Source organism: Syngnathus acus, chromosome 10 (genome assembly GCF_901709675.1).
Source record: "Syngnathus acus chromosome 10, fSynAcu1.2, whole genome shotgun sequence".
Taxonomy (NCBI): domain Eukaryota; kingdom Metazoa; phylum Chordata; class Actinopteri; order Syngnathiformes; family Syngnathidae; genus Syngnathus; species Syngnathus acus.
In genome coordinates, this window is record NC_051095.1 from 21,576,349 (window position 1) to 21,601,615 (window position 25,267).

The window sequence follows — 25,267 nt, forward strand, 5'->3', positions numbered from 1 at the left end:
CAGGTGCATTTATACGGAGACTTGATTACACACAGGTCCATTCTATTTATCATCATCAGTCATTTAGGACAACATTGGATCATTCAAAGATCCTCACTGAACTTCTGGAGTGAGTTTGCTGCACTGAAAGTAAAGGGGCCGAATAATATTGCACGCCCCACTTTTCAGTTTTTTATTTGTTAAAAAAGTTTAAATTATCCAATAAATTTCGTTCCACTTCACGATTGTGTCCCACTTGTGGATTCTTGACAATTTTTTTTATATCTTTATGTTTGAAGCCTGAAATGTGGCGAAATGTTGAAAGGTTCAAGGGGGCCGAATACTTTCGCAAGGCACTTCATGTGTATCTGTGTGTTTAAAGAAGAAAGATAGGCTTTGGCAACAATAATTTATGACAGGAAAGGAGGTAGCGGATAGAAGCCACATGTGCTGCCGTGAGTTAAGCCAATCCTCTGGAGCTAGACACTATTGCCCCACTATCACATCTGGCAAGTATTAGGAGAAATGGCTAAACTAAATCTGTAGGGAAATAGCTCAATAGTCAAATAGATATAGAAATGGATGGGTTAAAGCGATTAAATCAGTTAAAAGTTGAAAACAACAAATAAAGGGAACAGCGGAAGGAGTCACTCATTATTCTAAAACTGTTCAGACAAATGTAAGCAAAGTGAGAAGGAAGGAGCATTAGTTGATTGGGATTAAATTAAGGTAAATCAATAGTTTGTGATCAACAAAGCATTACACATAAAAAAGAGGATTAGATTTCAATAAGAAAGTGGGAGTAATCTGTTGGTCCCTTTTATACCCTTTTAAATGTTTTCTTGGTGTAGATAGGTTAGCAACATGAGACATTTTAGAGGTTCAAAAGTAAGAGATTTAAAAGAAAACCACATTTTTGATTTTGACAAATGGAGGCTAACAGGAGAACACTAAAAAAACAGATTAATATTTCTAATTTGGAAATTGATATTAGATCATATACTAGATCAGGAACATAGATATATGGGTATCAATCTGAATATCACTTGGAATAGTTCGAATAGAAACAGAAAGAGGTCATCTGCAAATTTTGGTATCCATCCACTACCAAGTACAGTCAATACAGGGTCAGTATCACCATTACAATTCTTTTCAATAATTAAGGTAGATCTTTAAGTTTTTGTGATGCCAGAAGATAATTGGGACAACATTTATGACCAGTATTGACCAGTAGAGAACAACAAAGTTTGAATGTTCATTCAAATATTATTGACCGACAGTATTACTAAAAATGTTGTACTGTACATATTTTTTGAACCAAACAGTTTTACAAAGTTATTGGAATTAAAATATGCTCTTTAATGCTGATTAGCTAACTTATGGATCACTGATTTATGTGAAATGTGTCATATCAATTTTACTTATAATGCTTGTGTTTTCATTGGAATTATTATTTAACATTCATTCAGCGCATTTCATTATTGCCTCTAATGACAAATTTTTGTTCAGTAAGGCTTCAGGTCGGATGATAGGACCGTTTTAAAATTTCTGCTGGAAGAGTAAAAATGTCAAAGTTAATTTCTTTTGCTTCTGAGATTTTGCTTAGACGTCATCGAATTGGCATGTCCTTCAGATAAAGTGCATTTTATCAGCACAACACAGCCCACATGGTTCAGTCAGTTTGGGTTCAGAACCCCCTCCATTTGGTTAGCTATACTGACATTTAAATTGGGTCAACCAATGGAATGATTCTCAACCAGTGTGCTGTGGCACCTTAGTGTGCTGTACAAGATAATCAATTTTACCACAGAATATTACTGTCAATTATCCATCCATCTATTCATTGTCAACACCGCTATTCCTGTTTAGGGTTGCAAGGGGTGCTGGAGCCTACCCCAGCTAACTACATCCTGAACTGGTTGGCAGCTGGTGGCAGGGCACACATAAAACCAACAACCATTCACATACCCGATCCCATGTACATTTGTGCAATTTGCGAATTTTGACTGGCAAAATGTGATACAAATCTGCTTATTTTGAGCCTTGCTGGGCCAATAAGAAATTTTATTATTTTGGTGAACGATGTGTTCAAGAATTGAAATCAGATTTGCTTACGAATCTTATATAATTCAGTGACTGATTAGGAAAAAATTGAATTTTGCATTACAAATACTTGGTTAGACATTTCAGCATTAAGGAGATGATGATTTTAAAGCAACAATTGTCTTATCTGGGAGTTGAAGACCTACTTGTCTTTTTTGTCATATATGTTGAGGCCCAGGGCATCCACTCCCAACCACAGCTCAGTTCCTTTCTTGTTCTTGATGCTGAAGTAGTTGACCCCATACATTTCTAGATCCTGGGCTATCTTCAAGTACTCCACTATGGCGTCCTCCCTGTGACAAAGACCCAAGTCATATGTGATAAAGCCCTTGATTGCAGGGAAGGATGAATTGATTCTGGGTTACCGTAGTATTCCCTTGTGCTCTTGATGCCACACTTGAATTCTTTCCTCCCATTGATTTTTATTCAGTTTGTGCTGCTCTAAAACCCTGGGTTTATCATTGAAGATGACACAGTTAGAATTCAGATGACTGTATAAAGTTAAAGTTTGTATCCGGGCCAGAGATTGACTACCTTTGGGGAAGCAGCTTCTCTCTGGTTAGGTAGCCCGGAACGTGATAGTCTTTTCTGTAGTCTCCATGTTTGACTTGAACTGTATACGAGGCTAAAAGGACGGCAGTCTCAGGTGGACAATAAATGTCATCATTTAGGATGCTTTCTTTCACCTAAAGCAAAAACAACAGTTGCTCATTGTTAGTATTTATATTATACTTTATATTATAGCTCACACAAAGAAACGGCCATGTCATTTCTAAGGTTTAGTTGATGCACATGGATTTATTTTGGTGCACACGAACTCCCTTGTGACAAACTGAGAGAATAACCTTATGCCTGAGTCGATGGGAAACTCCCAGAGGCTTTTGTGGCATCTGTTTTAGTTGAGATTCCTGGTTTGTCTGTGTATCTACAAGGTGCCGCTATAAAACTCAAACTAGTTGAAAGTGTTTTTTATATATTTTTTTATTTATAAAAAAGTTTGTGTTCAACTTTCAGCTTGAATGTGGATGTAAGCTATTTTGTAGTCATTTGGAATGCCTCATAACCTTTGACAATAACATTAACAACTATGAAAAGGCAAAGTTAAGAACCTCATTTTATTTAGTTTGGTTTCAGATGACTGCTGTGTATTTGCTAACCTGCAGAAAGAAGAGACGTTGTGTTGCCTCCTGAATGAGTTCTTCCGCAACATCCTCAGGGTAAAACTTTGCCCTGAACTTTATCAACAGAGGGTTGTCCCTCTTCACATCTTGAGCAGTCACCTGGGAACGACACAACCAACAAAGGGATTAACAGAGCAAGCAGCTAATTAACCTCAATGGATCAACAAAATCACATTCCTCTGTGAGCATCTGTCAAAGGTGCAGGTCATGTGAGAGATATGCCAACAAGATGATACGATAACTTTCTACTCACCCTTTTGTTGAGCTTTAGCCAAGTAGAGAAGCCTTTGCTGTCCTGGTACTGGAGACCGAAGAACCATGTTTCCCTCAGCCCGATTGTTTTCACTATCTAAACAGAACAACAATGGCATAACAATGATGATCAAAACGGGCATATGAGCCGGTGTTATACAGTGTACCTGATCAAAAAGTTGTTTGCCAGTGGTGCTGGGCAGGATGGCAAATTCCAGCTCAGCGTCCATGCTCGTAACCCGAACATTTATCTGCCAGAAAAGACAAGACACAGGAGGAAAATATTGCTGTTGTGCAATCATCTGGGCTGTGTCACTGCAAAGGTTTTGAGGAACATGACGGCCAACATCTGATTGGAAATGAACACTACTTATTTTCTATTATCTTTGTAAGCTCTTTGAAACTAAGGTCTTTTTTGTTTTTTGTATTTGGACAGAAAAAGGACCAAAAAGAGTGTTCCTTACATTCTTCTGTTCAACCAGGAGCATCCACTCACAAGAGGTTGGTGGAGGCTACAATAAAAAATGAAGCCCACAGTAGATCTTTAGATGGGGTTCATTCTATGATAAATATTCTATAATGATTGGATTAAAACTAGAAGTGGAAAAAAATATCAGCACAATATTACCATTATTGCCATAGCTTATGATACAACATCATTGTTTAAGACATTTTGATGCAGTCTGATGAAAGTCAATCGAATTGTGCACTTTCATGACAATTTCAACATTTAAATATGAAGTAATTCTCCGACAATGTAGGAGAGAAATATCTACACTATCTCACCAATTTGAAAATATTTGATTTCATTTTATTCTGTCGTTTCCTCATCTTGCAGTTTGATAGCTATCATGTTGCCGAATCGATTATTTTTTACCAGGATATAAAATATCAAACCAAATGTTATGTCATCATACTATTCTTATCATTGTTCAAAGTAAAACATTTCTCCTAACAATAAGAACATCCATTAAAATCTATCGCTACCGTGCGTATTCATAATTCATTCTGTCTTGCTCCATTTTAGATTACAATGCATTATTTTGAACCCAACAAGCAAAGGTGCTTATTGTAATCCACTGCTTTTACAACATAAACTTTCTCAAACAGATTCACAATCGTGCCACAAACAATGAAAAGTTGCTACTCACAGTTGACATTTCTCTTTATTCTTTTCTGTGGTCGGTAGCAAAAGAATATTTCTTCGGGACGCTTCTCTCTTTTTCTCTGTGCAGTCATATGAAAGCGCTTGCAATACCAACAAGGATTAGACGGAGTGAGAAAAGACCATTGTATTGTTCCCAAGTACCTACCTCAGATTTAATCCAAAGGCAGCCTGGGGCCCAAGCAAAGGCAGACTTCATCTGGGCACCTGTCTCTTCGTCACATTTTGTTCATGCATCTGTGTCTGCTACAATTGTTTTAATTTGAATTGTGATGTTTTTAATAGACAGAATGACAGCTGGATCTCAGTGGATGGATGCTTTATTCATTCTGTGAGGTAAACTAAGTTGTCTCAACAGCAATATTCACACATCTAATCTGGTGTAATAACAGAATCACATTTCGCCCATAATCGTAGGTGGGTTAGATCCAGCCTCTCTATTGCCTGCAAGACATGTGAAGGTATTTCATCAATGAGGCCAGATGAGGGATCTTTCATCATTACTGTATTTAAGAAGGTTTTCTAGAGCACAGGCACTTCTTCCTGCATCAGAGTCTGATCTGATGCTTGACGCTAGCCTTCAAGAAACTAATGCTAGCGCGAGCAGGTCCTACAGCCTTATTTGGGGAGGTGACACTAGGAGGGAGGGTTGTTACAAGACCGACACTACCACAACTGAGGTATCCACCTCTATCGGTAAATGACGATCAAGATCTGATGTTTAGAAGACAAAGGGGGATGGGGGGGCTCCAACCGAGATTTAACGGTCTGACACCATTTGATTGGTACCTCGGAGAAGTGAGATACGAGAGTGGTGGCAATGAAGCTGTCATGTCAAATGAAACAGTGATGGAATTTGGCGGAACCCTTGCAATGGCCTGCAGGAGTCAGAAAGTGGCCAGAAGGTAAGCTCGGTCCAGCTGCATGCTTCCCTGTGCTACAGTGTACTCAGAACGGAGCATGGAAGTCACACAGGTAAAAAGAGAATCTTCAAGGATATGGTGCAAGACAGCCTGGAGTTGGTCAACTTGGTCCTGTAAGGACTTGTAGATGATGATGTCACTCAAGTATACACATTTATTAGCAGTTCAGAAAATCCTTGGCCATAGCTTGACATATGGCAGGGGCACATGTAAGTCTGAAGGGAATAGCCATTATCCAAGTATTCATAATGTCCTGTCAGGGTGTAGAAAAGGGTTTCGAAATTATCCCCCCTCACGCTAGGCGTTGCAGAAGGATGGATGCTGCAGCAGCGAAGGAGATGAGAAGTGGGCGGCAGTTCTTTATGTTAATGTTTCTGGGGAAAAGTAAAGGTAGTCTAGGGAGGGCCTCCGAGTCTCATATTTTTGCCCCGCAAAGGTCTCCATGGCCTTTCACTCCGGGGCCAACTGAGGTCGCAGTGACGCGGCCTTGACTGCCCTGAAAACGTGATATTCAGGAGGGATCCCTGACACATCCAAAAGAGAACTTGCTTAAGGTGTGTGTGGAGGCATAGCTGCTTACTTAAGGGAGACCTACTGAAAGGAAGAACTGCATGGCACCAGTTGCTAAGTCAATGTATGTGTTGTAACGTTGAAGCTAATTAAGTGTACCCCATGATCAAAAGGATGCAAGATGACTGCAGGATGGAAATTTATCAGAAAGGGACCACATGTCTTTGGATCCCCGCATAAGGTTTGTAGGTGGACAGGGTGCTGCAGCTGGTGATGTTGGGGAGGAATGGAAACAATTAGTTGGGCTAAAGCTGCCGTCCATCACTTGCTGCATCTGGGTTGCCAATGCTGTTTTGGCCTGTGCTTGGAGTATTCCTGATTGTTTTGCTTTGACTATCAGTTGATTTGAACGACATTTTGCATAAAATACAATGTGAGGAAAACCACAGTATCTGTATAAACAAGTAACCATGCAGAAGAAGTAATCATTGCCTTATAAATCACCAAGATACAAATCTACTAGATTTTATTGCAGATGTAAAACTTTCAATCACTCCTCTGCAAAATGGCAAAATTGTAGTTATCATATGACTGAATTCTCTGCGGCGCAATTTTCTGTTTCCTTCTCAATAGTGTTCCTGAGTTTTACGATCATCAGGGTAGCCCTCTGGATATATGTGTGTGAGTGTGTCCTTTCTTGGTTGTCCCTGCTTTTACTGTGGAAAGCACTTTCTGATACGATGTCTGATGGAAAAGTGCTATAAAAATTGCACAAAGTGCAGTTTGTGGCGTTAATTTTAAATCAAATTTAAGGCTATTATTGTAACAAAAAAATGTATTTTGAGACCGGAAGTATATTTGTCCATTATTTTACAATATGTCATTTTATTGCTCATTTGTCCTGCATGTAAACTACATTAGGTGGTGTTTTTGAATATAGTTTTTAAAATAGTGTTTGTAGTAAACTTAATGGATATTGTTTCTATCAAAGAACACTGCCTCACCTGACACTTTTTATCTGCGGTGTTATGTGATCAGTAAAATTCACTAATTTTAAATATGTTAACCTGATGATGGAGAATAGTAACAGGCACTCAATTGCCACTTACAAGCTTTGTCAACCCAATAACAGAAGGATTTCGAAATCTGATGTTGGCCAGAGAGAAAGAGATGGGAAGCAATATGCAGCGGGTTCGTTGGTGTAAGAAATAACAATACTTAAAGGGCCCTTGAAAACCTGGCAACGTTGGGGTTCTTGCACATTGGGGTACTTGCATGTTTGAGATATTTGCACATAGGACAATAGTTGTTTCGTCCAGGTTCAGACCCTCTAAAACGGCATCACTTTTCTTTGCAAACGATGCATTGCCATGGCAACCGCATGCTACAAAATACGCTTTTAATTACTTTTCAGACTAAACATATTTAGATGAAAAAACCCCTCAAAGTTTGAAAATGAGGGGGCTCTGAGGGATCAAACTTGGCACCCTTGTTTTAAGGTATCAGCACTTGTGGAAATTGGCGTTACCACCCACAATAATTAATTGAAAGGTTATAAATCACGCTATATGTATCGGTGTTTTGGTATCGGAGCGAAATCAAAGAGTGGATACTCATAACCAATAACGATCTAGAAAAAGTATTATTAATAGAAAAGATGTTTTGAAATAATATTTGACAAAACATTGTTTAAAAACTGGATTACTTCATTTGAGAGTCAGCATATTTTATTTGTTATGTAAAGGAGTAAAATGAGATACTGTACTACTACTAGTTTTTAGTCAGTTCTTCGAATGTCACCTTATAACGTTGTAATACAAACTATTTCTGGCATACGAACAACCGGGTGCAGAATTCGCCTAGGCATCACCTTGAGCAAGCGCGCTCATGTGCGCGGTCACGTCGGCCATTGTTTTTTTTCTCCCCCCCCCCCTCCCCCCCCCCCCCCCCCCCCTTATAAATCAACAAGAGAGACCACCCGGCAACACGGCGGCACCTGCTGAGCGACGGGCTAAGGGATTTTTCTCATCATGACGGACGAACAAGAAATCATGTGCAAGTTAGAAAACATCCTGGAAGTACGGTAAGGCTGGAAAACACGTAAACAACCAAAAGCCTGACGTTTGCGAAAGGTCAGCGAATGCAACACCAGACAGAGCCCCCCTTTGGCTGCTTTGTTACCCAGTTAGCTAGCGGAGGCTAGCATTGGTTAGCAGCGACTGTGCTGCCAGCTTCTCCGCTTAACTGGCAAAGCGAGCCTTTGTTTATTTTCAACGCGTTTTGGCGTAATTGCGTAGATACACATAGTCTGTAGCTGATATAAACAGTATAATCACACGTCCGCCAGCATTCCAGATGTGGCTTGTGAAGCAATGCTGTGGTCGCGCTAGCTATTCAGCCAGCTGCAGTTTGGAACTCACTGTCCATTCTTTGCTCATTTTTTAAATAATTACAATAATAAATTTGAGATCATTTGCAGGCATAACCTATACTAGGCGTCTGCAACAACATGATGCTCTGTCATTTGTCTGCTGTGACTTTCCTCGGGAAATAATGAAGATGTCTCAATTTAAATGAGTGTACTTTGTTGCTTTTCTAAATGTAAATGCTAAGATTGTGGTGGTAAAACGTTTTAGATTGTTTTTGTCACAAGCACCAATAAGCAAAACATGATGGATTTTTTTGAGCTACTGTACATTTGACCCAGGTCGCTAAACGATAAACCCAAGAAAAGTTTCTGGAAAAACCAGAATGCTTTGTGTTCATGCTAAATAAACATTTTAAAAACAAACATTGCTGACATAGCTTCACAGGTGATGTCTTGCAATCATGTCTCCATGAAGTTGTATATTTACAGCACTGATGTACACAGACACAATATGCTGAGGAGCAAAAAAAAATCACATTAACCAGGTGAAATAAATATTTGAATTGGCTGTTATTTTGCAAATATACATTTTACATTAACTGAAATAGTCCTCCAGTCAATTGAGCAGCTGATTGCACAATCCACAAGTGACAAATGATTGCATTTTTAGCTTGCATTTTTGGGTGGCTCCAACTGACTTCTTACATTTATAAACATAATTATATGCAGTATTGTCCTTACTCTGGACGTCAAAGATGTTTTGGAGCTCCCTGTTACATGTGGAGCCGGATTTGGACTCAGAAGCAGACATGACACCAAAGTTGAAAAGTAAAAGTCTATCAAGTATCAACAGAAAGCAGGACTGGGCACTAGACTTTCTACCTGGAAGAAAACTCAGCACACTAACAACTTCTCACAATAACCCAAGCTTATATACTATAAGACATCAGGCCTATACGACAGAATAAAGGTTGACATTGGAGAAAGCATACAGTATAACACAATGAATTTATAATAAAAGGACAAATTATAAAGGATCAGCAACTTTATAACAACTGATACATTGCGAAACAAAGAGTCACCAACCAGTCACAACACTCAACAATCTGTCGGTGACTTCTGGGCCCCAATCCATTTGTTGCAAATTACCGTGGTGTTGTTTACAGGTTAACATTTATTGATTTTATTTTTTTCTGTTGTGAACAAGATGAGCAAAGTGTCTTCTTTTTGTGGCAACAGGAACAAAACAGTCCAAATGCAGAAGATCAAGTCTCGCCTAAAGATTGAATTTGAGGCTCTGGAGTCTGAGGAGAAGCATCTAAAAGAGTACAAGCAAGAGATGGATCTCCTCTTGCAGGAAAAGATGGCACATGTGGAGGAGCTCCGACTTATCCATGCAGATATCAATGTGGTGAGTGTATGTCACACTGAGCTGTATGATTATTATCATCATCTTTATAGCATGGTCGACAGGATTCTTCCATTAACTTTGATATGGCTATACAAGGAAACTAATTACTTTGTAAAAAGAAAAAAAAAGATAGATAGATGCAAGGATGTTTTGTGGCATAGTGGGACGATGACTTCCAAATTAACAGCTTTTGGTTGATAAAGTTCAAGCTTTTAGGTGTATTTTTGTTTTTTCAAAGATGGAAAGCACAATCAAGCAGTCTGAAAATGACCTGAACAAGCTGCTGGAAACAACTCGTCGCCTGCATGATGAGTACAAACCTCTGAAGGAGCATGTTGATGCACTAAGGATGACTTTGGGACTGCACAGACTCCCTCACCTCAATGAAGAAGAGGAGAAGCTCTCCCTGGAGTCAGTATAACATACATGCATGCACGCACACTCAATGCAAAGTACAGTGGACACCTGTCATTTGCAGGGATCGATCCCCGGCTAATAAAAATCCATGTCCACCGTCAACAAGAAACATGACAAGTTTCCACTTAGGATTTTCCACCAAGAAAGGAAGAAATTACACCCCCTCTTAAACTTAAAACTCCCTTAGAGCAGTTCTGCTGCCCAGTGGTTTTGTATGACTTTGATGCTAAATTTACTGATTTTCAGATTTGTTTACTCCAAAGAAGCACCAAAATTGGTGACTTTCAAGAGTGTACTGCTGTATATCAAGTGTGAGGTTTTTCATGCTGTCACTTTTGGCTGTGCGCTCTAAAATGAAATACATCTCCAGGTTTCAGTAGCACTGCAGCAACTATAACGACGGCTTTGCGATACCGACAGGTAACAGGTCTTCCTGGGCCTTGCCTTGCAAACGGAAAATAGTTTTCCGTGGTTTGTCTTCTCATCCTCGCATCCATGGAGATTTTTTTTTCATTGCAAATGGTTTCTGAAAACTCCAGCCAAAGTGGGGATTTGCAGACATCTCTGGATCTGTCTTTGGATGTGCACAGTCATAACTAGAGATGCAGAGATTCTAATGTGCTAATTTTCCTAGCCTGCCTGCTAACTTGGTTTCGCCCAGGAAAATCGTTGTATTCACTTTCCATCAGTGTGGTAGTTTGCAATCAAGGAGTGAAAGATTTTCTTAGTGAACATTTTTTGCTCTGGAGTTGTGTTGAACAAATCAACGAAATATGTCAGGTAATGCAACCTAAAATATTTTGTTTGAGATAAAAGAACCAGTGAAGTGATTAACAAGTAAAAACAAAATGAACTTAGTACAACTAAATCAACGTCGGGAGGAGTTCGTATGGATGCTGGACGGAGCGGTTCATCTGCATCTCTTGTTTATCTAAAGATTTTGGTTGCCAATTGGCTTAATTGGGAACATTTCAATCAAACGTTTCCTGCAAATTCTAATTGAGAGGCTGATGGCCGAATCATCGATTGGTTGTTGACCGGCAGTTTCTAACTTGTAGGTTGATGGCTATCACTCTTATTCTGTTCTTAGAGCCATGATGCTGCCAGACTCACCAGTGTCTTACTGTTAGAAAAGTAATTATGCAATCCTTTTTTTTCCTTTTGTAGGTGGCAGAGCAACTTTTATGTAAATAAAATGACACCTCATACGCCTGTTGGGCATTATGATTTTCAAATGCTCTCTGAGAAACTTACACATCTGCATGACATGAGTCGGAATTCTCTCTCAAAGAAAATCAGTTTGAAATAGAAATTGAGAAAAAAAATCCATATTGATCATTCACTGACTGATCATAAAATATTGAGATGCGTTGTGTTAATGCACTGTTAATACGTGGTACGTTGATGGGATATGGTTACCGGAAAGCCAACCCATTAGATTTCTTCTTCAGTGAATTGTACTCCATCACTAAAGCAATTCTGAGAGAACCCAGATAGTATAATGAAATGGAATATATCACCTTTTTGGGGAAGTAATGCGCCAGTCAGGCATAAAAACCGAGGCATTTTTTTTTGTCCTCAGCCCTCCCTGCCCATGTACAAAGACACTCACATTAATTCAACTATTTTTGCTATGACTGTACTTTGTCCCAGAGTTGTACATTAGAAAGAACATAAAATAAAATGTTTTTCTTTGTGTTGTTGAGCGATGGGATGGAGTTTGTGAGATCCTGAAAGACTCACAGCCAGCCCTCTGTCTGTCTTGTCTTTGCCTTCAACAGTTACTTTGAGAAGCAAAAAGCCGAGTGGCAAAAGGAGCCGCATGAGCCGGCTATTCCGGAATCCCTCGCTGCCGCTGCGGCAGCGGCACAGCAGCTTCAGGTGTCCCGGAAACAAGATGCCCGCCAGACGGCCACTTTCAGACAGCAACCACCACCCATGAAGGTATTTGTCAGCCCAAAAGTACTCAAGGGGAAGTCTCGTGGTGGGATTTTATTTGAATTAAATTACTGTGTTTGTATTTAATTAATTGTACTTAAATTTAGTAATAATACTGAATGTTGCGTTGTTCTTTTTAATTGACTTAGAGGTTTGATTCGTTTTGTGACCAAGCTCGTGAAACTAAACACAAATCTGTTACAGTTCCACAAAAAAAAAAAAAAAAACACCAAAATGATTGCTGCATGTTATAGGAAACAAAAATGCACTTTGTTTGGGGAAAAAAAAAGTGTTCTTCTCACTATAAGTTTATCCTGATTAAGGTTGAACGATTTTTCGTTTTGGATCGAAATCGCTATACCAGACAACGTGATTTTGAGATCATCAATACGATTTTAATTTTTTTATATATAGGGGCACTTATGCATAGGTCACTAACCAAAAAAGTATCACGCTGTCACACATTTCGTGGCCACTTCGCAAAACTAATACTGGTCGGCGGTAAGGTCACTCGCGGCAACACGGACTTTTTTATCCATCCATCCATCCATCCATCCATCCATCCATCCATCCATCCATCCATCCATCCATCCATCCATCCTCTGAACCACTTCTCCTCACAAGGGTCTCGTACGTGCTGGAGCTGCTGACTTTGGGCAGTCGGCGGGAGACACCCTGGACTGGTCGCCAGCCAATCACAGGGCACACAGAGACAAACAACCATTCACACTCGCACTCACACCTAGGGACAATTTGGAGTGCTCAATCGGCCTACCAAGCATGTTTTTGGGATGTGGGAGGAAACCGGGTGGAGAAAACCCACACAGGCACGGGGAGAACATGCAAACTCCACACAGCTGTAGGTGGAATTGAACCCTCTGCATTGTGAGTGTGCTCACCAGTCGACCACCATGTAGCCAAGTTTCAAATATTGGATGAACAACAAAATTAATATCATCATATGGACCAAATGAATAAAAACCAAAATTATTAAGAAAATAAATCATTTATGCTAGCCCAGCAGGTGACTTAGGGTGTATTCAGCTCTGAGTGTTTGGTCAATTTTAAAAGGACCAGGGTTTGATTCTAATGCTGGTCTGGACCTTAATTAGTATCTGTGTAACAACAGCTTGTCCGACCAGGCCTAATCTGAAAAATGTCATTTAATTTCTTGGTGTACCATTCATTGTTGGGACTGAGGTCTGCGGTGATTGGCGAAAACCTGCTAGAAAATGACTACGTCCTCGCCTAAGAAGTTTGTAATCGCCTCTAAATGCCACTAGAAGTGTGCAAAAACAATAATTCTAGCTTTGGCTCGAATGATCTTCATTGTTCAGAAGAAAGACTTTCAAGTAGGGGAATCGGTGGGCGTTTAGTCTCTAAACACAGTTGTCCGCCATTGTTTTTGTTATCACATACTTGCGCCTACCCGCACTGAACATTAAACACGGCCTTAAGCTTTTCTATGGAAACTGTTGGTAGTGGTGTTATTTTGCACTTTGAGAAATGTCTCTTTTCAGATGAAACAGCGTCTCCTTTATCCTCACTCTAGGCTTGCCTGTCGTGCCACCAGCAGATTCACCGCAATGCTCCCATCTGTCCCTTGTGCAAGGCCAAGAGCCGCTCACGCAACCCTAAGAAGCCCAAGAGGAAGCCGGACGAGTAGATCCTTTTACTCTATTTATTGCAAACTGGCCCAGTATGCTGATCAATGATCATATGCAAAATGAGGGACAGCGGTGCATCTTAGGAAGACTCCCAAACAATTTGGCAAAATATATTATTGGTACTATACCTTGTTGATATCAGTCTACCACTGAGCCAGGATTGGGTTATATCTTCATTGCGTGCTTCTATTTGTGCTTTTCGTGTGTTAATATACAACTGTATGACTTCCACTCTCGGTTTATTGTCCCTCATTCGACTTCCTGCATTAATATAACAAAACGGTATCTGTCATGTTTATTGCCTTAGATAATGTACTGTAATTTCTGTTTGTTTTTAAATCATTCTATGCATGCTTCTGTGGTTGTCTGTTGTGATTTGTGTTAATACAATAGGCTTAATAAAATAATGTTTTATGTTTACAGTGTGAAAATGACCATCTACCCATGTGGGGGAAAACAGACAAATGCGATTTTCTTTATATTGTGTTGTAAGTTTTAATACAGTGATATGAAAATAAATGTCTCTTTTGTATAAAATGGTGTTATTGTATAATATGTGTTATTTATATTCGTAAAACCTTGCCATCCTCAAAATATCAGAATCCAACCAAAACTTTTTGGAATCAGGTACATAATGTATTATTTCTGTTATCTGTGTGGCTGTGTCACTTGTCCAAAGTTCTTTTTCTCGTAGCATTGCTTCAAGACACGCACACACACACACTGCGTGCAGTGCAAATCAAAGGCAGACTGACTTCACAAGCCCACGTACGCTCGTTTCACCAGCAGTGAGCAGGCGACAAAAGTGCAATGTTAAACAGGATGGTCAAATGGGGATGGCAGAAGAACAAGGGTTACAGCTTAAGTGGCATACTTGTAGAATGTGAACATCCACCAAAGCCAAGCTCTTATAATTATCTTTTTAAACTGAACAAAATTTACATGACACATCTTTGAGGTAAGACTCCATATGCATATACATATGAGAGTCTTCAATTACCCAAACACGCATGTGCAGGAGGTGCTGTGGGATATTAGAGAAAGTCCAAACAAGCACAGGGTCAGCATTGAACACGGCAATGTTGGAGCTGAGATTTGAGCCACAAACTTAAAAGGGAAGTCAACCCTAATATTTTTTGTCATATGTTCTGTGCAGCCCAACTCATCGAAACACAGTGTTCCAATTGTTTTGTTTGTAGAATATGAATTAAACGAGCAAAATCTTCCATCAACAGACATCAGACAGTGGGTTAATTTGACAGATAACGAGAGATCCAAATTTGGAAAGTTGAGCCAAATTTAGCAAAGTTAATCTTTGATCCACTCCTGCACTCAATTTCTTCAAAATTGTGTGTTGGTGGGTCCACTCAAACACAAAAAGCAGTGGAAATGTTCTATTTTTTTTAATTTTTTTATTTTGTTCTGTGAACTTTTTTAATGCGATGTATGATGGTGTCAACCACAACTTTTATTTTTGTACAGGTTGACACATTTATGTTGTAAAACATCCAGTATTTGTAGTATGCAATATATGGCTGCATATTAAAAATGAAGACATTTGACTCCACCTTAACATTGCCCCTCACATTGTACAAATTGTGTGCCTGTCATGTCTGATCCTGCCTGTCTGAAAAAGGACAGAGAGGTCCTGCTAAACGAGTTCCTGTAGTGTTTTTGTCACGGTAACCCCTCATTTCATCTGTTGCCACGGCAACTCCACGTTCTTTCGTAGTTGCTAAGGCGACCACAGGTTGCTGTGACCCGCATATTTCCACAAAATAGTTCCTCCCAAATCCAGAGAGGAGCATTGGAGGGTAGCGAGGCGTTTTCCACAAACTCTCCTTACATGTGCACTCCTGAAAAAAGGAATTGTTCAAAAGGTTCAACGGCATCAGATTAAACGCATCGGTGTCTCCAGGAGACAGTCATATCAAAGATGTTTGGACCGAGGCCATATAGCTCATGGGTGTATTTAGTCTGCCTTGCAGTGTCTGGTACTGCAATTGTGTCTTCGCTCTGATAACGGTTTTCAAGGCTAAAGAAACCTGTTACTCCTCACGCTGACCACAGTGGGAAACAGAAAGCATACAAACACAGCATTAACGTGGACCAGAGTAAACAGAACTACAGAAAAAGGCCAAACGAGAGTCATTTGCTTTCTCTTGGGTTGAATGCACTACTTGAAACCATTCTTCACATTCTCTGAGAATTTTGACCCCAAATGAACCAAAACGGGACATGCTTCAACTTCAGGACCTTGAGAAGGATGTTGCCAAATCTCAATTTACTCAAAGGCCTCACACTAATGCTGGTGGGCTTCATTTAAGACAAAATAATCCTACCAGTGATGTGGCAAACTGAGCGTTTCGTACATGGGGTTTAAGTCACTGGCGAACCTAAAGAGCCTCGCCTCCCTGAAATATGCTTGCACCCCGTCAGGCCAGATAATTGACTATTGGGTATATTCTGTTGTTCATTTTCTGGGATTTGTTTTCCACATTTCCACCCGTCCCCGTTGGGAACATATAACAAATCTTCATTAGCAATTTTTAAAGATTTATTTTGCATTTGTTGTTGTTTTCTGGACCCCCTGCGATATCTTTGACCACCCATTTACCCCCCAAGGGAAAAAAAATCTGAGCCCTGCCAATGGTTTCTGTAGGAACATGGCTGACTTAATCCAGCTGGTAATCCACTATCACATAAATCATCAATACTAAATATGAAATGCTAAATACCGGCATGCAACTATGCTAGATATATCATCTGGAGAATTTCAGACTTATAATATTTATCTAATAATGTGACAAAAGCATCCATCCATTTTCTGAACCGCTTTTCCTCACAAGGGTGGCCAGCTGACTTCGAGCGTGAGGCGGTGGACACCGTGACCTGGTTGCTAGGCAATTGCAGGGCACACCTAGATAACAAATGCAATAAAATATACATCATATTCAACACTAATATTGATCATTAAATGTAGCAATGTGTATCGCTACAGATACTGTATTTTGCAAGCCCAACATGGCTTCAACAAGTTTTTCTAAAACCAATTTATTGCCCACCGCTGCTCGAGACTCAAATCTGATGTGGCCCCTTCTCAAAAAAACAAAAGAAAAGAGAAGAGAAATGCTAAAAAATGAAGAGAATCTTTGTAAGAAACGACTACATTTTCATTTATTAAAAGTTAGGTTGTAAATGTGCCACAGTGCTTCCGATAGTGTTTAGGCCAGTGGAGTAATTTCTGTCGACCACACAAACCCCCATTCTGTGCTATTCAAATGTGCTTTTGAGAATCTCAAATAAACTCAAGTTGGTTATTTATTATTCAGTTTACAATGGAGCTCCATTCTTACAACACATACGTAACCCAATTTTCTTCTCCGGAACAGCAATCATTAACTCTAACGCTCCATCCCTATCCTACGATAGCCAGGAATAATTACAGTAAATACTTACATGAAAAAATATGTCAAAAAATAGTCAATAAACTACATTGAAAACCAAATCAAACAATTACTAAGCTTTATGCTTGACCACAGGAAGAAGCAAGGAGGGACTCCAGCTCCTTAGGAGTACCAGACATATACATTAACTAAGAAACTAAAACAAATGGATAGCATCACAATTCGTTCTGTAAATGAATTTTGAACTAATGTGCGTTACCAAATTGAAATGTAAGAGCCCCACAGCAGAAAGCAGCATTTTGTGTTTCCAACAGGAACACACCCTGAAATGTATCACTTTTGCCACCTAGTGGAGAAAAAACGAGGATACAAATCCAGTTTACTTTCCTTTGTCATTGCATCTCAGTGAACCTGAATTATACATGAATTTTCGCTACTTGCACAAGAATTGGGAAAGTTAGTCTACAATCACCCTAGCAGGCATGTTTTTGGAGTGTTGGTGGCAGCTAGAGTCGAGTGTCAGCAAAAAATCCACGCAAGCATGGTGAGAAACATACAAACTCCGCAAGCTCTGTATATTGAGTTGGACGTTTTCACCAAGGGGTGTCTCACTATTGTTGCCAGGGTCTTGGACATCAATAACTGTGCATTATGTTATTTTTAAGGGGACGCAGCAAATTCACACAGTTATGCAAGCTCTGATCAACACTGGATGGAGCAAAGGGTAATTTCGTCAATGTTTTCCCCCTGAACGGGATACAAAATTTACAAAAATGTCTAACGTGTTGTCAAATAATTGTCTCCTGTGCATTCAGTGAATGCCAGCAATTTGAACTATGCACTATCTGTACATAAATTATATCAAGACATGCTTGGGTTTGGCAAAAGAACAGCTGACTGATGGCTTCTCTCCGGAAAATGTCAGGCAGCTGACACGTAATAAAATGCCCCCCCCTCACACACACACACACCAATCACAGGGTGTCACTGGTCTATCACCTTTCTAATTTTAAACCTGAGCTTCTACCCTCCAAGAATGGAAGTTCAGCCAGGCCCATCTGCGGCCTAAATTTAGCTTCCACCAACCAAGACGTTTTAGCCCCTTAAACACACACATACATACAAATGCATGCACCCAACACACTATCCAACACCTTCCACAACTCACACACCAAAACACACAAAGGATTTTAACCTTTTTTCCTTCCCTGAATGTTACTTGAAGGTAATGCTGTTGCTTCTACTTGGAAATAACTTCAGCAGAATAAGGTGAGTGTATTTTAATTTTTTTTTTAAATAATGCAGCATTTTCACAATGCACTACTTTTAGTTGTATGATGTTAAATTGTGATTTTAAATAGTTTCCACAGTATATGATACATAACACAACATATTCATTTATTGAGGTATGCTGGTTCTGTGTGTAAACAACACTGTCACATATTGTCAGCCATTGCAGATGGAAGAGCTTTGACTTGTAGCATCCTGGAGGTAAATATGGCTGTGGGTCGAGCTGTGGACATGACTTTAATGGACATCTCCAAGATCTTCTCGCTTCTGCAGCCCAATGACGAGGACGAAAGCAACGAGCTGAGCCAAGCCTTGAACAGCGCCGTGAGCAGTGACAATGCCATTCTTCTCTCGGAGCTTCTTTCTCAAGAGCGCTACAGGAGGTCTATTAACACTCGAAGCGGCTGGGGGGTCCCTGTCACCCCCTTACGGACTGCTGCTGCTCTGGGACACCTTAAGTGCCTGGAGCTCTTACTGGAGCATGGAGCGGAGGTAAGATATGAAGCAACTCTTTGTGAAGTGCAGCTGTTTGGGTATGGTGGGACTCCTTGGCTGGTAAACAAATATATTCAAATGAGAAATCAGAATAAGAGGTTTCTAAATTCCTCGTGACTTTTTTTATTTTTTATCGAAGTGTTTCAAAATTTAAATCGGATTTAAAAAAATAAAACGTTTTCTACCAGATTACAACTTTTATCAATTTGGGGACAAAGGAGGACATTTCAGTATTCTTAGGTTTTGAAAGATTACTGCATGCAGTCCAATGCAAAAAATAATTGAAGCAGATTGGGTTTTAATAAGTGTAGATACCTTCTGCTGTCCATGAAATAGATATTAATTTAATTAGTGAAAGCTTCTTCTGCTTGCTGAAGAAAGACTGTACTCTTAGCTATATGAAGAAAAAAAGGACAGATTTTCCAGCTGACTTTTGGGAAAGAGGGAGAGAGAGATACTATTTACTGATTATCTTAATTTTTTATGAAATCGGCCTCACAAGAGCTTCACACATCTTTTTCAATTCTAGATTTAAAATAGAGGATTAAAAAGATTCAAATAAGAATTACAGGACACGAGTCAAGAAGTCTGTGTCAAGCCGTATACGCTGGTGTGCTCACGTCCAGATAGACAGCCTGGATGTGAAGGCCCAGACGCCACTGTTCACGGCTGTTAGCGGCAAACATCTGGACTGCGTGATAGCTCTGCTGAAGGCCGGAGCCGACCCAAACGGCAGCCAGCACAACAACTGCTCACCGGTTCTGACCGCCGCTCGGGAAGGGGATGTGGACATTCTCCGAGAGCTGCTGCGCTATGGAGCTGAGGTGGACGTTCGACCCAAAATACCGGAGTGGGCATCAAATGCCACAGCGTGTCGAGGGCCTCTTTATATCTCAGCTGTGTATGGACATCTGGACTGCTTTAAACTCCTCCTCCAGCATGGAACTAACCCTAACTTTAACTGCACAGATGAGAAGATACTGGCCCGAATAAAACAGCCAAAGACTGTGCTGGAGGTGTGTTTGCGTTACGGTTGCGGCGTGGAGTACATCCAGCTTCTTATAGACTTTGGAGCAGATGTGTATCTGCCTACACTCATCATTGACAAGACAACAAAGCAGAATGAAGCCTTGGCTTTGCTGCTTAAGGAAAGGGGTAAGAGCCAAATAATTAAAAAAAATATTTTGTCACATCATTTCATCGCTAACGTTTTTGTGTCTTTCTGCACCAGTTTGTCCCAAACCTCTGATGTCACAGACTCGGCTGGAAATCCGCAGAAACCTTCATTTTACGAACAAAGAGCCTGGTATAGACAGGTTGGATATTCCGCCAATCTTGAGAAACTACCTAAAGCACAACACCTCTGAACACGTGGGATGTTCCAGTTAGCTTCAGGACAAAAGAAGCTTTTTCATGTCATTTTTAAGTCCTTTTTATAGATCAAGCCGCATACTGTCATGTCCTGTCTTTTTTTTTTTTTTAAATGAGAAGGGCTGTCAAGTTTCAATATATTAAATTAATCTCCAAAGCATGCATTCTTTAAAATCAATTAACAGTTTTCTTTACATCCTGTGGCAGTTTATTATGGAGGACCAAAAGTGCAAAAATATTAAACAAAATGAAAATAAAAACAAATAAACAAAATAGAATATAAATACAAACTTAGAAGAGTTTCTCGCCCGAAGTTGGATACACATGGATTTGAAGTTTTACTTTGTTGACGCGTGCCGGAGGAATCTTAAACCAAAACAACCGTTGTCTTAAACCTGATTTCCATGTTATAAAGAGGCCATGTTTTTTTGCATTTGGTTTGACTTCAGTTTTTGGTGAGAAATTTTCTTGCTGCTTTTATTTCTAGTTGTAATCATCTTTGCTTAGATTTTGAGTTATCTTTCTAGTTATTTAGAAACCTTTTTAAAACTTGATTCTCACACATACGCCTATGAGATCTGCAATTAAGTGGCACACGCAAGAACATGAAGAACATTCTCCTTTAAGATGGTTGGAAGACCATAATTAGTGAGTTCACAAGACTGTTCTTTGCATTCTTCATTTTGAGAAATGGACAGTTTTTGGTGGACCTGGTGCCAAAAGTACCGCCCACCACTTTGTTTTAGGAATGTGTGAGGAGAAAACGCACACAAGCACATGACACTTCTACAAAGAAAAACTGGAGGAGCCAGTCAAATGCCAAACCTCAGGATTGTGAGGCAGACACATTCTCAAAACCTTTTATACCAAGTACCACCCCCCATAAATAATTTTCAGCTCTCCAAGCATCACCATATTGACTAATATTAAAATACAGTAAGAAAGTAGGCCTGAGTGTTCATCAAAAGCAAGGTTGTCTTTAATCCTAAGGACAAATAATAACATTGTAGCATCATGCAGTTGACATAAATCCAATTAACATCAATAATGTGCTTCAACATGAGGAAAACTGTCCCTAATCATAACTTAAAATGCTAAAAAAAAAAAAAAGAATGCACCAAAATTAATTTCTCCAAGCAACTACAGAAATATAGGTGAAGCCATATTTCTCTAGTTGTATCAAAATACATAACATTTTCTGGTGGAGCAAAAACTGAATTGTAAAGTTTTATAACTATAATTGTGGATGTATGATTCTAAATAAATTACTTGAAAGGTTGTACAACTGAAGTGATTTTCTTCTCAATTCTGAATTATTTATCACACCAAGACCTGCTGAAAAATTCTTTGTTCCAAAAGTTTCCTAACCCGGTGTCCACAATGCCATGTTAGATGGGTTTAAAGTGTAACTCCATTGATGAGCACTAGAGGCCGCAGTGAGCTACTCATTGATCTGACTCACTCTTGGGACTTGCCAAAGGCAGTTGAGCCGATCTATTTTAGTCTTCTGTCACCCGTAGCCATATCTTTTCATTTTGCAAGTATGTTCTAACTCATAAACAGTTAAATCTCTTCTTATAAAGAGTCACAACTGGAGCAAACCTCTCAAAAACAGACACCCACGCCACATCACGCCAGGGAGTCTTAACATCAAGTCTTGCATCTGTGGGCTTGAAAAGATGAGCAAGAGCAGTCAGCTGAGCTGTATTTGCATAAGTCTCATTACTTATTGATGGCAGCATAGTTACAATCTGCACTCATTTTTGGCAGGCATCCGCCTAACATGTCAGCAGCATCACCATGAAGTCAGCTACTATTTACAAGTGGGGGCGAAGCCATAATTTCTGAAATGGAGGTGGGGGTTTTAGGGGGGATGCCGTCTTTTATGAGCCCATCTTGTTACACTCATACAGTATCTATACAAAGATAACCAAACTATGGTTGAGGTAAATAAATAGAAAAGCAAAACAAAAGAATTCTAAATCATGATCTCAAATGCGAATTCTATTGGATTTCCTCAGTCCTTTGTGAAAGCATATACATTGGTCTTTACCAAGACCATCATGAACATCAGCATGAACCGAAAAATTATGAACATTTTTTCCTGTCTTTCAATATTATAGCCATTGGCAAACTTCCATCCATCCATCCATCCATCCATCCATCCATCCATCCATCCATCCATCCATCCATCCATCCATCCATCCATCCATCCATCCATCTTCTTCCGCTTATCCGGGGTCGGGTCGCGGGGGCAGCAGCTTCAGGAGGGACTCGCAGACTTCCCTCTCCCCAGCCACTTCATCCAGCTCATCCCGGGGGATCCCATGGCGTTCCCAGGCCAGCTGAGAGACATCGTCTCTCCAGCGCGTCCTGGGTCGTCCCCGGGGTCTCCTACCGGTGGGACATGCCCGGAACACCTCCCCAGGGAGGCGTCCAGGAGGCATCCTGATGAGATGCCCGAGCCACCTCATCTGGCTCCTCTCGACGTGGAGGAGTAGCGACTCTACTCCGAGTCTCTCCTGGATGACCGAGCTTCTCACCCTATGTCTAAGGGAGAGCCCGGACATCCTCCGGAGAAAACTCATTTCGGCCGCTTGTATCCGGGATCTCGTTTTTTCGGTCACGACCCATAGCTCGCGACCACAGGTGAGGGTAGGAGCGTAACTCGACCGGTAAATTGAGAGCTTTGCCTTTTGGCTCAGCTCTCTCTTTACCACGACGGACCGGTACAGAGTCCGCATTAGTGCCGACGCTGCACCGATCCGCCTGTCGATCTCGCGCTCCATCCTCCCCTCACTCGCGAACAAGACCCCAAGATACTTAAACTCCTCCACTTGGGGCAGGATCTCATCCCCGATCCGGAGAGGGCATTCCACCCTTTTCCGATCGAGGACCATGGACTCGGATTTGGAGGTGCTGACCCTCATCCCGACCGCTTCACACTCGGCGGCGAACCGCTCCAGTGAGAGCTGGAGATCACGGCCTGAAGAAGCCAACAGCACCACGTCGTCTGCAAAAAGCAGAGACGCGATGCTGAGGTCCCCAAACCGGACACCCTCAACGCCTTGGCTGTGCCTAGAAATTCTGTCCATAAAAATTATGAACAGAATCGGTGACAAAGGGCAGCCTTGGCGGAGTCCAACCCTCACTGGGAACGAATCCGACTTACTGCCGGAAATGCGGACCAAACTCTGGCATCGGTGATACAGGGACCGAACCGCCCTTATCAGTTGGCTCGGTACCCCGTACTCCCGAAGCACCCCCCACAGAACCTCCCGAGGGACACGGTCGAATGCCTTCTCCAAGTCCACAAAACACATGTGGACTGGTTGGGCGAACTCCCATGCACCCTCGAGGATCCTGCTGAGGGTGTAGAGCTGGTCCACTGTTCCACGGCCAGGACGAAAGCCACACTGCTCCTCCTGAATCCGAGGTTCGACCTCCCGACGGACCCTCCTCTCCAGCACCCCTGAATAGACCTTACCAGGGAGGCTGAGGAGTGTAATTCCCCTGTAATTGGAACACACCCTCCGGTCCCCCTTTTTAAAGAGGGGAACCACCACCCCAGTCTGCCAATCCAGAGGCACTGTCCCCGATGTCCACGCAATGATGTAGAGGCGTGTCAGCCATGACCGCCCCACAACATCCAGAGCCCTTAAGAACTCCGGGCGGATCTCATCCACCCCCGGGGCCTTGCCACCGAGGAGTTTTTTAACTACCTCAGTGACTTCAACCCCAGAGATTGGAGAGTCCGCCTCAGAGTCCCCAGGCCCTGCTTCCACAATGGAAGGCGTGAAGGTGGAATTGAGGAGGTCTTCGAAGTATTCTCCCCACCGACTCATGACGTCCCGAGTCGAGGTCAGCAGCACGCCATCCCCACTGTAAACAGTGTTGACATTGCACTGCTTCCCCCTCCTGAGACGCCGGATGGTGGACCAGAATTTCCTCGAAGCCGTCCGGAAGTCATTCTCCATGGCCTCGCCAAACTCCTCCCACGCCCGGGTTTTTGCCTCAGCAACTGCCGAAGCCGCGTTCCGCTTGGCCATCCGGTACCTGTCAGCTGCCTCCGGAGTCCCGCAGGCCAAAATGGCCCGATAGGACTCCTTCTTCAGCTTGACGGCATCCCTTACCGCCGGTGTCCACCAGCGGGTTCGAGGATTGCCGCCACGACAGGCACCAACGACCTTACGGCCACAGCTCCGGTCGGCCGCCTCAACAATGGAGGCGCGGAACATGGTCCACTCGGACTCAATGTCCCCCGCCTCCCCCGGGACGTGGGAAAAGCTCTGCCGGAGGTGGGAGTTGAAGCTCTTCCTGACAGGGGATTCTGCCAGATGTTCCCAGCAGACCCTCACAGAGCGTTTGGGTCTGCCAGGTCGGACCGGCATCTTCCCCCACCATCAGAGCCAACCCACCACCAGGTGGTGATCAGTTGACAGCTCCGCCCCTCTCTTCGCCAGAGTGTCCAAAACATGCGGCCGCAAATCCGATGACACGACTACAAAGTCGATCATCGAACCGCGGCCTAGGGTGTCCTGGTGCCAAGTGCACACATGGACACCCTTATGTTTGAACATTGTGTTCATTATAGAAAATCCGTGTCGAGCACAGAAGTCCAATAATAGAACACCGCTCGGGTTCAGATCGGGGGGGGGGGCGTTCCTCCCAATCACGCCCTTCCAGGTCTCACTGTCATTGCCCATGTGAGCATTGAAGTCACCCAGTAGAACGATGGAGTCCCCAGAAGGAGCGCTCTCCAGCACTTTCTCCAGGGACTCCAAGAAGGG

General features: G+C 41.7%; 3 protein-coding genes across 5 annotated transcripts in view; 2 read left to right on the plus strand and 1 right to left on the minus strand.

The window, feature by feature from the left end:
- LOC119129597 (moesin-like) overlaps window positions 1–18,875 on the minus strand; it is a 29,978-nt gene extending 11,103 nt beyond the window's left edge. The window contains exons 1-9 of one of the 3 annotated variants that reach the window (XM_037262915.1): window positions 18,762–18,873; window positions 4,667–5,124; window positions 3,980–4,027; window positions 3,683–3,766; window positions 3,517–3,612; window positions 3,240–3,362; window positions 2,617–2,768; window positions 2,448–2,531; window positions 2,229–2,375 (exon numbers count right to left, since the gene is read on the minus strand). In XM_037262915.1, coding sequence (XP_037118810.1) covers window positions 2,229–2,375; window positions 2,448–2,531; window positions 2,617–2,768; window positions 3,240–3,362; window positions 3,517–3,612; window positions 3,683–3,766; window positions 3,980–4,027; window positions 4,667–4,675 — 743 coding nt within the window. In that variant the 5' untranslated portion in view covers window positions 4,676–5,124; window positions 18,762–18,873. Of the gene's footprint in view, window positions 1–2,228; window positions 2,376–2,447; window positions 2,532–2,616; window positions 2,769–3,239; window positions 3,363–3,516; window positions 3,613–3,682; window positions 3,767–3,979; window positions 4,028–4,666; window positions 5,125–18,761 lie in introns of all 3 variants that reach the window. The other 2 variants (XM_037262916.1, XM_037262917.1) reach the window with 2 other exon arrangements.
- Window positions 8,042–14,451, plus strand: zc4h2 (zinc finger, C4H2 domain containing). Its single transcript, XM_037262919.1, has 5 exons — window positions 8,042–8,196; window positions 9,721–9,892; window positions 10,131–10,303; window positions 12,091–12,253; window positions 13,800–14,451. Exons 1-5 carry the CDS (start codon window positions 8,144–8,146, stop codon window positions 13,911–13,913), a joined length of 675 nt encoding a protein of 224 aa, XP_037118814.1. The 5' UTR covers window positions 8,042–8,143; the 3' UTR covers window positions 13,914–14,451.
- LOC119129599 (ankyrin repeat and SOCS box protein 12-like) lies at window positions 18,361–21,759 on the plus strand. Its single transcript, XM_037262918.1, has 4 exons — window positions 18,361–18,590; window positions 18,781–19,103; window positions 19,733–20,261; window positions 20,338–21,759. The coding sequence occupies exons 2-4, from the start codon at window positions 18,819–18,821 to the stop codon at window positions 20,493–20,495; spliced, it is 972 nt and encodes a 323-aa protein (XP_037118813.1). The 5' UTR covers window positions 18,361–18,590; window positions 18,781–18,818; the 3' UTR covers window positions 20,496–21,759.
- Window positions 21,760–25,267: the final 3,508 nt, after the last annotated feature.